We start from the raw sequence: 14,448 nt of genomic DNA on the forward strand, positions 1-14,448 counted from the left end.
ACCAATCTACTTCAGTGGACATGATTTTGCACATCAACCATTGAGTGCTAGCCATTGCTTCTAATGATCAACCAGCTGGGGAAAAGCTCTCATCCACACAGGATTACCAATCAATTAACCACAGCCTCACACCAATACTTGCTTTTCAGATGCCCACAAGGTTATGCTCCGAGGAGCCTTATCTCTCAGAGGTAGCCACCTCTTCAAGTATGTAGTTAGCGGAAAATTTAGCTTTTGTGTTCTTTCTGGTTGTTGTTGTTGTTGTTGTTGTTGTTGTTGTTGTTGTTGTTGTTGTTCTTCTTCTTCTTCTTCTTCTTCTTCTTCTTCTTCTTCTTCTTCTTCTTCTTCTTCTTCTAATTCACATATAGATGGTTCTCAGTATCCACTGACTCCATTCTCCTAATAATAGCAAACCTTGGAGATACTCAAGACCTTTGTCTGAGATGATATTTGCATAAAACTATTTAGTCCCAGGACCCTCTAGTGGTACCAAACATATGGATACTCTTATCTCATATACTCTTAGATATTGTCTTATAACATATAGTCTTATTTAGGATAACACAATATTTGTACATAACCTGAAGACACTCTCAAGTGTGCATAAATATCTGATAAGCATCATGCCTAGATTACTTATAATACCTAGAACAATATAGATACTGTGTAAGTAGTTATTGCATCATATCATTTTAAGAAATAATGAAGAAAATGCTGAGTATACACACACACATGTAAGCACACATTTGCATATGGCCACACACACACACACACACACACACACACACACACACACATATATATATAAAACCACATGGTCTTACAAAAATGACACCAGTAACTGTCATAGAGTTAACAGTGCACTAGTCACAGTGAAATGTCTTTGCCTCATGGTTTCACTCCTGAGCACATGGGATGTAAGATGTACAGTTGACAGACAAGGATAGATAGCTGAATATCTTTGGTCTTGCTATCATTCATGTTCTAGAAAATTCATCAAGATCACTTTGAAGATCTTCATTTGCCAAAATATTTGAGGTGCTGTGACCAATAGGTCACTCACTGAGTTATTTCCCTGATTCATGTTTTTCAAATTTCTCAAGCTCCTAAGGAACAGCTATCAATCTCAAGCCACAACATACTACATGTGAGACAGAATTGACAGTGTTTTACCTAGGAAGGGTTTTTTATTCCCTAAGATTTTGTTATTCTTTCATTGTGACTAGTATACATTAGCTCTACAATGGTTACATATGTCAGTTCTATAAGACTATAGTCATTATATATACAATCAACATATACAGGCTTTTCCCTCATTATTTATTAAGCAATATAGCATGATAACTACTTACATAGTATCTATATTATACTGAGTATTGTAAGTAATCTAGAATACCTAAATACTTCTGTTCTATAATCTAAGAATTTGTTAATTTGATTTTGCTATTGTTTATTTAAATATACAGACTTATTTCATGTGTTTTTTTTTTTTTTGGATGGGGTACACTGGTTTGGTTTTATTTATTTACTGGTTTGGCTTATCAAAACCAGATGGAGACATGTATGTAGAATATAGCATGATCCAAGCCAGCTCTGGGTAGTCATGTTTAGAAATAATTAGGCTAGTGACTAAGAAAAGTAAGTAACAGGTGGTCACTCTCATTTGTAACTGCAGTATTTGAAGAGTAGTAGGAGGCTTGTTCTTAGTTCAAGTCCAACTTAAATTCCAAGTCAGGAAGGAAAAAATAAAGGGCTAAAAATCATGACCAACTAATGATTTTACTCCATGAGCAGCACCAACACTCAAGAGTTCTGTCTTCAAACTCCTAAAAGGAGCAGTCCTTTAAACTATTTCAACTTAATGAATCTTTAGTACCTTGTATTAATAAAGTCATACTGATAGAAAAAAACAACCCTTTGTCCCAAAGCATAACTAACAGTTTAAGAGTATTATTAAAAAGACTATACTTTCTGGGGTCAAGTGGTAGAAACTTAGTAGATGGAATGAATTTTTAGCAAAGAGACACTATAGTTCTTGTCTTGTACGTGATCAAATCAGAACTCCACTAGATATGAAAACACCAACATATTAAATGCAATTTAAGAAATAGCTCTTGCCTCAGAATCCCTGTAGAAAACATACCACACAGAAAAAAGGATTAGAACTCTGTATATAAATGTAGACTTCCACAGGACCTACATTCTCACAAGTCCATCTGCAGAAAAGAAGGCTAGCCTCTGCTTTATTCAAATCTGCAACATAGGCACATATAGAGCCAAAGAGAAAAGAGCCCAAGGAACAATAGCCCTTGATTTGATGTCTTTCTCTGTGTGATATATTAAAAATAAAAAGGGAATCCTTTAGGGTTGATAAGCAATAAAGCAGTCCTGTCCATATTATAAATATTGTGTCCCAATCTAAGTCCTTATAGTAACTGAAATTTACCATCATTTGGTCTGCAAAGTTGATAAAATAAAAATCAGTAAAAAAAAAAAAAATATGGCTTGTGTACTTAGAATTCTTTTATTCTTATTCAACATTTGTAGAAACTGTTTTGAGAGTCTACTGAGGATCAAACCATTGCATTCTTGCACCCTAGTCTATTGTTCTACAACTAAGCTACATCCATCCTTAGAAACATTTCTCTTTGAGTCTTTAAGAAGTTTCTAAAAAATAAACAGTAATAGCAATTGTTTGAGTTTTAAATATTACCTAAAATAACTACTGTCATAAAAGTTGATTCATAGTAAAGAAAATGTTATAAAAATCATGAACACTATAAAGTATGTTAGAAAGAGTTTTCATAGTCATGTGCTATGAAAGGACTATTCTGATTTTTTTTGACCAAGTCCTTATCGAGAATCTCATATAAAAGAAAATAATTTGTTAATAATAGGAAATCATGTCTGGTACTTTAATACAGCCAGAAATATATGACTGGGGAAGACAGTCTCTAGAGGGGTCCTTATTATTGTTGTTCAGTTAAATTGACATGGTGTCAAACCACCATGTAAATATTTTAGCTTATATCTATAGACAAGTACTAGTCTCAGCCTTGACAGCAGCAAATGAGGAGACTTGTCACTACTCGATGTACTGAGAATAAGTTACAGCTGAAGACTCCGCCCTAAACGAGACAAGATTTATACCATCCCCAGTAAAGTATGATGAATGTGGTAGAAAAGAGGGTGAGAAGAGAGCCAGATTATATGGAGAAGAGCTGAGAACTGCTGTCATGGAGCCATTACAAATGTGAACACAGGGCAGTAGTAGCTACCTACTCTCTTCCTGCACAGGACCAGCCTTTTCAATAGTCAGTTATGAGAGGCTCATAGAATCCTACCCTCTCAGCTGACATCGTGGCTACTAGTAGATTCTGGAAGAGGGAGAACCATTGTTTCAACTGAAATCCCACTCTGAACCCAACCAGGCTCCAATGAATAGTTCCAAACCCATAGCCATGCACAGAGCTCTGGTAAAGCTCAGTGGATGACAAAGCAAGCAAGCAAGCAAACAAAAAATGTGAGAAAAGGATTTGTCGGAGGGCGTACAGGGCCAAGGAGGACATAAGGGAGGGTGAGAGTCATCAGATTGCTTTATATGCATGTATGAAACTGTCACAGAACAACTTTAACACAATTTCTAAAGATTATTGTATATGTTATACTTCTGAATTCTCTAATTATTCGTGCATACTTTTCTTTACTGATTTGAAGCTATACAAAGCTAACTCCATCTTTACTGTTTCTCCTACCAGTAATAGGAATCTGTTTAAGGCAAGACTTGTCTAGGCAGTCGGCATCTCTATTATAATGGCTTAGTGATAGCCAGCAACACTGTTAGTCCGGATCATTTGAGAAATGGTATGCAGGCAAGTCACACTCACTTTTCTGATTCATTTCACAAGGACTAGGATTTCTTCATGAGTTCACAAATCTGAAAAAATTTCAGAAGCTCACAAAACACATTCACGAAATGCTTTCATTTAAAAGCAAAATGTATACCACAGCAAAAGACAGGCGACATGTCAGCACCACCAATCAAGAGAGATCCAGGTGCAAGCTCTAATTCATCCACAAAGATGTCCCATTCAGAGTTCGTGCTGTAAGATCTATCTGAAGAATGCCAGCTTTGAGACAGCACAAGGCAGAAAAATCAGTTAGGCCTTTCAGGGAAGGGTTGCACTGGCTGTCACCAGGGATATTTCAAAGTTTGCATCTTACAAATTCCAGCTCCTATAACATTGTCAAAACTCAAAGAAAAATACATCTCCACAAAAGACCATAAAATTGTCCACATCTGGCTCCACAATTGTCCTGAACAGTACACCACGCACTGTTAAAGAAAACTGTCTTTGTCCTTGAAATAGACCTGGCATTCTTGCGCAGTAGCAGGAGCAGTTTATCATAATAAAACCCCAAGTTCAAGCTTGCCACTCCACCGAGATAGGGATCACTTTTCTTAGCAGCAAGATGCTAGACTCTTCGCATACGCTGAAGTCAGTCTCTTGAATGTCAATCAGACCCACCTGAAGCTCATGAATAAGTTATTTCTTGAATAGGTTTCTTAAAGATTGGCATTTTTCCACTCTTTACTTTCCCTTGATTCAGACATCTTAAAATTAGGAAGCATTCGATTTACCATCTTAAGGAAATTGATCCTAATATCCAATTCTGTCATACATTTAATGTTAGTGAGATTATGATCCTGTTTTGAAGTGTTAAAGTTATGACACTCCTGTGGGAGAGCATCATGCAATGGTGCTTTGCAATGGATGGCAAGTAGTGATTGACCATACCTGACCCTCTCATACAAAAGAAAACTTTTAACCCAGAATTGCTCCCATTTAAAAAAAATATGAGGACAAAGTGTGGAGCAGAGACTGAAAGAAAGGCCACCCAGGGACTGCCCCACCTGGGGATCCAAGCCATATGCAGCCACCAAACCCAGATACTATTGCTAATGCCAAGAAGTGCTTGCTGACAGAAGCCTGATATAGCTGTGCCCTGATAGGCTCTGCCAAAGTCTGACAAATACAGAGGCAGATGCTCATAGCCAACCATTGGACTGAACGCAGAGTCCCCAGTGGAGGAGTTAGGGAAAGGATTGAAGGAACTGAAAGGGTTTGTAATCCCATAAGTAAGAACAACAATATCAACCAACCAGACACCGCCCCACCCCCACCCCCAGAGCTCCCAGGTGCTAAACCACCAAACAAAGAGTACACATGGAGGGACCCATGGCTCCAGCTGCATATGTAGCAGACAATGGCATTATGTGGCATCAATGGGAGGAGAGGCCCTTGGTCCTGTGAAGGCTCGATGTCCCAGAGTAGGGGAATGCCAGGCTGGTGAGGTGGGAGTGAGTGGGTGGGTAGGGGAGCACACTCATAGAAGCAGGGGGAGGGGATGAGATAAGGGGTTTGAGGAGGGGAAACCAGGAAAAGGGATAACGTTTGAAATACAAATAAATAAAATATCCAATAAAAAAAGAAATTTTAAAAAAGAAAGTTAAAAAGAGAAGAAAAGGAAAGAAAAGAAAAAGAAAAAGAAAAACAAACCAAACAAACCAGCAAAAGAAAACTTAAAGACAGCTGTTTGTATGACATTTAGAGCTCCCAAAACAGGGCAGCTTGGCAAATGTACAAGGCCAGTCATTCGAAGACCCAGAGGCATCGTGCAAGTTAGCCTTCAAGCAGGCATCAAATCACTCAGCAAACTCAGACAAGTGGTAATAACTCCAATTCCAGGACCAGAGGCTACTTCTCATCCGTGAACCAGATATTTCAGAGTTTATTATTATAAATTCAAGTGCATTCAGAGGCTAAAATGGAATATCATATTCCTTTTAATTAGGTCAAGTCACACATAACACTGATTAAGAAATAGAGGCAGTAACTATTTCACTCCAATTATCTTGGATAAATTTATGACGTTTATAACACTATTTCATGATAATATTACCAAATTCTTTCCACAATGTATTTCCTTAATATCAGTTACCTACAAGATGGATATCGACTTATAATTCAATGTATAGCTTAGATGTTGATTCTATGAAGGCCCCTTTTCCTTCCAAAGAGCAATAATTGCTTCTTGCCATGCATTCATATGATGTAGTGCACAAGGCCGTGCTTACCTCAGTTTCTTCAAAAACATTTGGGTACAGAATGGTTGGTAAGATATATTGTAGAATTAAATAGATGATATTTAGATATTTAGATAGATAGATAGGTAGATAGATAGATAGATAGATAGATAGATAGATAGATAGATAGATAGATAGTAGTGTAGAGGTCATGGTGATTGGCAAATGGAGAAATTAAGTAAATATAGCTAATTTTTCTGCTTTTTTAGTGACAAATTTAGTACCAGCTGCCTTTGAAAGATGTTTTCATATTATTTGATATTTTAGAACAAATTAACATTATTGCATCATTTTTAATTGGTCCATGAATTATTAAATCCCTGTCAAGTCCTATATCATCATGGAAAAGAATCATGCTTATGAATCATAAGAATTGAAGCATGAAATATATGTGCAGAATTAAAATGCACAGACCCCAGAAGAAAATGCAAAAAGCCCAAGAGCTTCCTTTGAGAACTCACCAATGTTTTCTCAGACTCAGGAAAAAAAACATGATAATGAATATTTAAATCACTTATAAATATTTGTTTCCATTGATAAGAATCTTTGCTACCTTTAAAGTTGATTTCAGTACATTTTTACAAACCTTATTTCCAACAACGTATATCAATTCTCAGAGAAAATCACTCCTTTTTTTTAACAGAAATTTTATGTTAAAAAAATAAACACCCTAGCTGTGCATGGTGGTGCACGCCTTTAATCCCAGCCCTTGGGAGGAAGAGGCAGGTGGATTTCTGAGTTCAAGGCCAGCCTGGTCTAGAGAGTGAATTTCAGGACAGCCAGGACTACACAGAGAAACCCTGTCTCGAAAAACCAAAAAAAAAAAAAAAAAAAAAAAAACCAAAAAACAAAAACCAAAAAAAAAAAATACCCATCAAAATAAAAAACCCACTGAAAGCCACTGACTTTTCTCTTCTAAACATTTCGACTGATTTTTGGTATTCTTTACCAGTGGGGTTTTTCTTTTCACGACTACTGCTACCATGGCAACACCAAAACCAAATTGCCATGTCCTGTGTTCTTGCTATATGTTTGACATGGCCCCATTTGTAAGTGACAAATGGGATCTAATTTTCTGCTCATATGTAAAACTAATAGGAATGTTGAAACAATTGGTGTCACTAACACCACGTCAGTATAAATTAGTATAGGAGATGTATGTACTGAAGATCTTGAGGATAACAATTACAAAATTAATCTGTATATATAGTGGAATAGTGGCTGGCTGTGGGGGAGGAGGCATAAGCTGCTACACGGCTCAACTCATTCGAATGTTAAGGTACCTTTATGTATACAAAATGAATTTATCAAGATCAATCTTTAGAAAGGCATCTGTACTGGCATTCATCTAATTTATGGACATGGAGAATTTTTTCATGTTTTGTCAAGATAAAGTTCCAATTACTAGAAAGAGTCATCTGATAATACATAGGTAATAGATTCACAGTGGTGAAATCTAAGGAATTAAATATGTGACTGGGTTCCATCATGACTACTTGGTGTGGTGGTATTCCCCTGTAGCCCCAGAACTCTCGGGGGAGGCTGAGATGGGAGGGTCATTATTTTGAGGCCAGCCTGGGCTACGAAGTCAGGGCTATAGAAGGGAAGTGTGATTTGACTAAAATATACACTCAGAAAGTATTACAACATACTAAATCTTTTTATAAATGGATGTTTTAAAATTTCAGTGTGTGTGTGTGTGTGTATGTGTGTGTGTGTGTGAGTGTGTGTATATGTGTTTGTGCATGTGTACTCATTATGTGCCGCAGACCCTCTGGGTCCCTGCGTCTGCGTGGAACGGGGTCTCTCGATGCGGGTGGGCAAAACGTGGATGAATGACAGACAGACGCACACAGGAAAGTTTGTGTGGAATCTGAATGTAATTTTTCAAATCGAACATCAGACTTTTTATGCAGAAGACAATAAGGAAGTTGGGTGACATACCCGCAAGGTACAATTGAGGTAACCGGATGCTTAATGAGTCTTACACAGAACAGAGGAAATGAAAACGCAAAGACTGGCAGGGACTGGGCAATAAAATAACTGAGACAGAGTCAGCCCTATCTAAGGTCAGCTATAGTCTTAGAAGCCAGGTGTGAGATCTTTACTCTCCTAGGGCAAGGGCTTTCATACCCAAGTCATGGTTCTAACTAAGGAGTTCCGTTCTAGCTAACCATCTCATGAATAATGCAATACTCTAAAACCATAGCCCGATCTACTTCCTAAACCATTGTAAATTCCTGTAAATAGGTGTAACTCAGCTATAATCCTAAGCATCTATTCTGGTTTCCCCTACGGTCAGAAACTTCTTTCTTCCTAGGTGATGATAGATTCCTGTGAAGGGCAGTGACCTAACTTTTACTCAAAGAGATAGTGTAATACCAGGGGCAGTACTGAATTCCAAGCCTAAGGTCTTGCTAAGGACGAACTAGAACTGTTGGAACACTGGTGGACGACTTTAACTATGTCAGAATTCAATCTTAAAAGGCACTTATGATAGGAAAATATTGAAAGAGAGCACGTGGATCCATACACTAGACTAACGCAAAAATGGAACGCGGGAATGAAAAATTACTGTATGGGTAGGAAACGCTAGACTCCAGGAGGAGAGCTTCCTTGAAACTCTTTTGCCTCATGAGTGACTTTTAAGCCTCTTGGCTTGTCCAGTTGACTCGACCGGAGAGCGTAACAATTATGCCTAACAAACACCATGATGATACATGGGAGGGCTGGAAAACAGCTTGTATAAGTTTCTTCTTCCCTTTCTGTGGGTCCCAGGAACTTAACTTGGGATAGAAGTTTTGGCAGCAATCACCTTAACCTACTGAGGTACTTTACCAACCCTTTAAAATGTATTTTAAGGTTTAGATAGCAGTTCGTTTTCATGCGTGAACTAAGTCCTAACTCATATGAAAATAGCACAGTAGAAAAGGCTCAGAAAAGCTCAAAAACATGCAGAGGAGGAAAAACCTCTTGTCTCTCAAAGTCAGTACTTCTGCCTTCTGAGGACAACCCAGAAAGGCCTTTATACTTCATTCTGTCAGCTAAGATCTCCCTCAACTAGCTGGAAGAGGAGACTGGGTGCCACATCAGCTCCATCTCTCAAACACAATGGCTCTTTGAGGAAAAGTGGATGAATAGGAGGTGCTGTCTGTGGAAGAGGAGAAAACCAGAGACATATGTATGACAGGGAGGCCTGAGTCCAAAGGAAGGCCGGAGAAACGTGTATGCCACACAGTGTCGGCAACCCTGAGGTAAGTGATGCAGCCATTGGGCTCAGGAGGGAGAGGAACATATTTACCAGGTGGCTTTTGTACTGACGACTGCATTCATCTTCTAATTCTCTGCATTGAACAGACACAGATTCTCACACTGCTGTTAGGTATTATCTTTTCCCTATACTGTGTTCTTTTTAAAAATATGTTTGCTTTTCCAGTAAGTGGCTCGGTACTCTCCAGAAAGCCCTAAAAATTCATTCAAAATAAAAGTTCAAATATGCACATTCACTTAAAGGGAAGAAATGACACTAGGCCATGAAGAGAATGCATGGCTAAAAAGAAAGCAAACCTTTGAGATGTCACTTTAATAGAACAATGTGTGCTGCTCCAGTTGGGTAATGGTGGAGTTGGTTGGTATGCCTAGGCTGTCATAGAGTGGAGCCAAAGTGTATTCTGGATTCTGGAGGCACGTATTTAAAAATGCTGAGAGTAATGTCGAGCTGAAGAGTTTAGATATAGGTTCCCTAGTCACCAAACACATCTCCATAAAGAAAGTACCCAGAATGTAGTGCTGAACCAAAGGAACGTGTGGTGGGTTAACACATGCATGATCTCTCCCCTGCCTCGTTAGGATGATCCTCACTAAATAGGAGCACATTGTTCCTAAGCCAGAAATGGGAGCTCCAAAGAAGAAAAGGATACCTTGGGAAAAACACAAAGGAAACAAAACCTTAAGGCACCAGATTGAACTCAGCAAAAAATAAGTATAAGTTATAAAACCATTCTTTTACAAGTTCATGTGTATAATGCTCTTTGATCACGATGTCCTCTAGTTTACCCCTTACTTCCTTTCATCTCTTCTTTCTAAGCCCCCTCATTTGATGTGGTTCTGTGTGCATGACACACTGCATTTAATTAAGGATGCCAGTGCAAGCCAGGGCATTTACTGTGTCCAAATATATTAGGTCCCACTCCAGAACTAGAGGACAAGACTCTGGAGGGGGGCATTTGTTGGATAGCTTTTAGGTATATGAAAACTTTCCAGCTTGCTTTTAGGTAGAGAATTAAGGATAAAGGAAAGAGAAAGTGTGTCATTAATTCCAAAAATTTTATATTCTGATCTAACTTGCTTTTTTTTTTCAAAAGGTCTTTGCACCAAGTGATTTCTGATACTCATGTAGATTTGACTCTAACAAGGCTAACATTTCATGAGGTTGTGCCATTTTAAGTATAATTTTAGCTATATGACCTAGTTCTACTGATCTGACCATTTTTTAAAACTATATTTGGGGGAAAGCATGCATTTAACTTTCATATTTTTCTTTAGAATCAAGCATAAGGCCAGCATCCATTAGCATTTTCACCTCTTCTGAATATTTTCAAAGGCACCCAGGGAGCCATGGGATCACAGGTTCATGGCTTCACTTCCTTGATGTTTTTGCACACAGTTCTGTGCCTCTAGAGTTCTTCTATTTCCACTAAGATGAATGGTTAGTGCACAGAGTCAATATTTAGTCATATGCCAAAGTTTCTAGAACTCTAGACTTAAACATTATGTGGAATATTGTTGAAATATTTCTCTTGTGAGTTTATATCAGGGACTATGAAAACAAAATGAACTGTATGAACATTGCTTTTTATAAAGGTGTGAATTTGCGTATGTGTGTGTGTGTGTGTGTGTTTACATGATAAGAACATCCAACTACACTGAGTTTGCTTCCAAATAGTTTCCTACATCCAGTTACTTCCCTTCCTTCTTTCTGTCACTGTTCCAGTCCACACCCTCTGAGATGCCTCACTGGGATCATAGCAGTAGCCCCCTCTTGGCTGTTTCCAGTTTCATCTGCATTCAACTTTAAACTGGATCTATACCCAAAGCAGGTATCATACTGCCATTCTCTACCTTAAAACTCTACAGTGCTGAAAGCCAGAAAGCCAAGGTGTAAACACAGGCAAGGGCTGAGAGAAATACCAACAGTCACCATGAGTATCCTAACAAGCCCCATTTCTCAACATTTGGGGTATCCATCAACCAAACCAATGTGTGAATTCTGTTGTTTGCCCCCTGTCTATTATAAGCTTTCAATTCTTGTGCATCATCTCCTTGCTTATCTAAGAAGCTTCATGTACTGTATAAGCACCTTTTTATATTAGTTGTTCTATTATCTTCCCCTTCCATTTCTTCCCTAACAGATTTTAAGCAAACACTAAGCTAGTCCTGGTGACTCAACTGAAATTTCAGTATCTCAGCATCTGAAAGTATGGACCAGGAGAATCACCATGAGAACAATGCCAAGATGGACACATGCACGCGCGCGCACATACACACACACATACACCTGCTCACATACATACACACAAGGGTATACAAATGCCAAAAGCAAAGGCTAGGATTGGTGTTCATTGACCTATGTATCTTTAGGGATTGCAGGAGAAGCTTACACACAGCCAATATGCAAGAACTGATAGCAAATATAAATTCAGTGGGCTTGAAATGCCTCCCAATAATGTTTTGAAGAGAAAACAATAGAAAATATCTTTAAAGCAGAATATTCCACCACATGTCTACTCATGCGGATGCTGGTGGAAATGAACTTCATTTTCAATGCAGGGCATGAGAACTTCAAAGGGTTCGTATGTAGTGCTCTATACTGTAGCTATAAAAACAAGCTCCACACCACATGTAGCAGAAGGCGCAGCTGTTGATGAGTCCTCTCAGGAGGACAGGGTTACAAGGGAGCCTGATCCTACCTGTGAGCTCTGCATTGGGCCACCACCCCAGGTCACAGGCTCTGCAGGTAAACTCATCTTGCACAAACTCATTCTCTTTGCAGGCTGTGCAGATCCAGCAGCAGCTCACTTCCCCTTTCCGTATGACCTGCAAGACAGGAAGGTGTTGCTTACCGAGAAGCCAGATCCCAGACAAGTTCCTGTTTTAGGTGAGGACTTGTCTGACTCAATAACTGAAAACTCTCGTGCCTGCTAAAGAGACCCGGTGAATGTTTGAAAACCCCATGAGCATAGATATCAGGAGTTTGGAAGCCATTTAATAGAAATTTCATACCAAATGAGTACATTATGGACTATATTATTTCTGTAGCATTGTTATGAAATAAGACTATAAGCAGGGCACAGGGATATACAGCTTCAATCCCAGAACCCTCTGGGAGGCAGAAGCATGTGTATCTCTACTAGTTCAAAGTCACCTAGTCTTTGGGTAGTAAATTCCAGGAGAGTCGGAGCTACATAGTGAGACCCCATCTCAAATGAAGAAAAGTTTATATTTACATTAACATTTATTAATTCTTTTAAAAAGAAAATAAGATGTTTTTCCCTGAAAACGTTTTCCCATTCTTTAAATACATTGCAACACTACTATAGGAAGGTGGAGATAGACCCAGAAAGGCTGGCTACCTCCCAGGTTGGACCCATGCTTACTCATTTTGTATTATTTTTTATTATTTTCTCTCTATGTGGATGAGTGACTAGAACTAGAGATAGGCTACTTTTATTGAGATGTCAGAAACAGTATCATTTGATGTTCTGCCTGTTTATGAGTTACGTGTTCCAAATTTCTCAAAAATGACTAAGAAGTTTTGACCAGACTCATGCTTGAAGGCATAACATGCTCTCTCTCTCTCTCTCTCTCTCTGTCTCCCTCTCTCTGTGTCTCTCTCTCTCTCTTCCTCTCTGTCTGTCTCTGTCTGTCTCTGTCTGTCTGTCTGTCTCTCTCTCTGTTTCTCTCTCTCTCTCTTTCATTAAAAAGTTTTCAACCATATAGCAGTCATTTAGTTCCTTACATCCCAGTTTTCTCCAGTTTAGAACTTGGTTTTGACAGGTACTATCTGACCTTTGACCCTGTGGTGTCACCTTTCATCTACAAATGTGTTGGGCCACATTCACAGCTCTCCAAGGATGCCTCTGACCCATGGGCTGCACCGGGCTGGACATATTTGCTATATGTCCAGTCTGTTCTAGGAACTTTTCAACCTCACTAATAATTTCTGATTCTTCCAGTCCTTTATCCAATTGTGTGTATGTTCAAGAGGGCATCTCCATTCTGTCTGATGTAAACTGCAATAGTTTCTGGCTGTGTCAGCTCTGACAATTTACTCTCCTGGGCATTGCCCTTTGCTTGGTCTCTTCAGACTCCTATGCTGACAGGCAGATTGACATTCAAGTACCCAAGGAAACTCCTGTGGTCATTTCTGGGATTTTATTTTTTTATTTTTTTATTTCCTGCAGAGCTCCATCATCTTGCTTCTCTGCGTTGCAAAGGATAGCTCCTTTGGCTTTCCCAAACTCAGATTCTGTCTCACTGAATTAGCAAGATGGCCAAGCTCTGTGCTCTGTGGAGCTGAACAATCAGGAGACTGCCTCCAGGCAGGAAGCCTGAGTGGTTTTTGGATCCTCCTTGCACATTTTTTTTTCACTTCCATGGCATCAAGGTCGCGTGCTGTCTTCCAATGTTGAGACACAGTGGTTTTAAATGCTTTCTCATGCTTTCTCATTGTTTATGTCAGAAGGCACAGGCTGCACCGTTACTGCCTCGTGTAGAGTAGCAAACATTCTTTGCTAGCACGTTAAAAAACCCACACATTCCCATGTGTAAAGTCAGAATTAAGTTGTAAATATTGCTGTAATTTAAAGTGAGAGACACCTGAGCCTTCATAAATCTGGAATTATTTTATGGTGGGTTTGAAATTTATATCATCAGTTTAGAATTAGAGGAAAGGATCAAATGACAATATTTTCAACAAATGTAAAAAGGTTTTCTTTTCTTATTTTGCTTTCAGATGGCATTTTGAGACTGCAGTAAAATTTAGTGTTTTTTGAAAAATAATTTCAGTTAGCCTCAAAATAAGTATGGAAATTTTATATTGCAAATGAGAATGGCTTTCTAAATAGTAAGGTAAATTTTTAATAATAAATGAATATTGCTTCCTTATTACAGTAACAGCCTATATAAAACACTGTATCAGTTCAACCAGCTTTAATCTTTGATTTCCCAGTTTAAGCAATATTGCTATTTAGGCAAATTCAAAAGATAATACTAAGTAAATTCGTCTACCCTCTTTCCAT

The 14,448-nt window shown here is 38.6% G+C and overlaps 1 protein-coding gene across 6 annotated transcripts in view; it reads right to left on the reverse strand.

The window, feature by feature from the left end:
- Positions 1 to 14,448, reverse strand: part of Grm1 (glutamate receptor, metabotropic 1) — a 396,324-nt gene that overhangs the window by 34,983 nt on the left and 346,893 nt on the right. For all 6 annotated transcript variants that reach the window (XM_006512549.4, NM_016976.3, NM_001114333.2 and 3 more), the window contains one exon: positions 12,118 to 12,244. In XM_006512549.4, the coding sequence (XP_006512612.1) occupies positions 12,118 to 12,244 (127 nt within the window). The remainder of the gene's footprint in view (positions 1 to 12,117; positions 12,245 to 14,448) is intronic.

This window comes from Mus musculus, chromosome 10, assembly GCF_000001635.26.
Source record: "Mus musculus strain C57BL/6J chromosome 10, GRCm38.p6 C57BL/6J".
NCBI classification, from domain to species: Eukaryota; Metazoa; Chordata; class Mammalia; order Rodentia; family Muridae; genus Mus; species Mus musculus.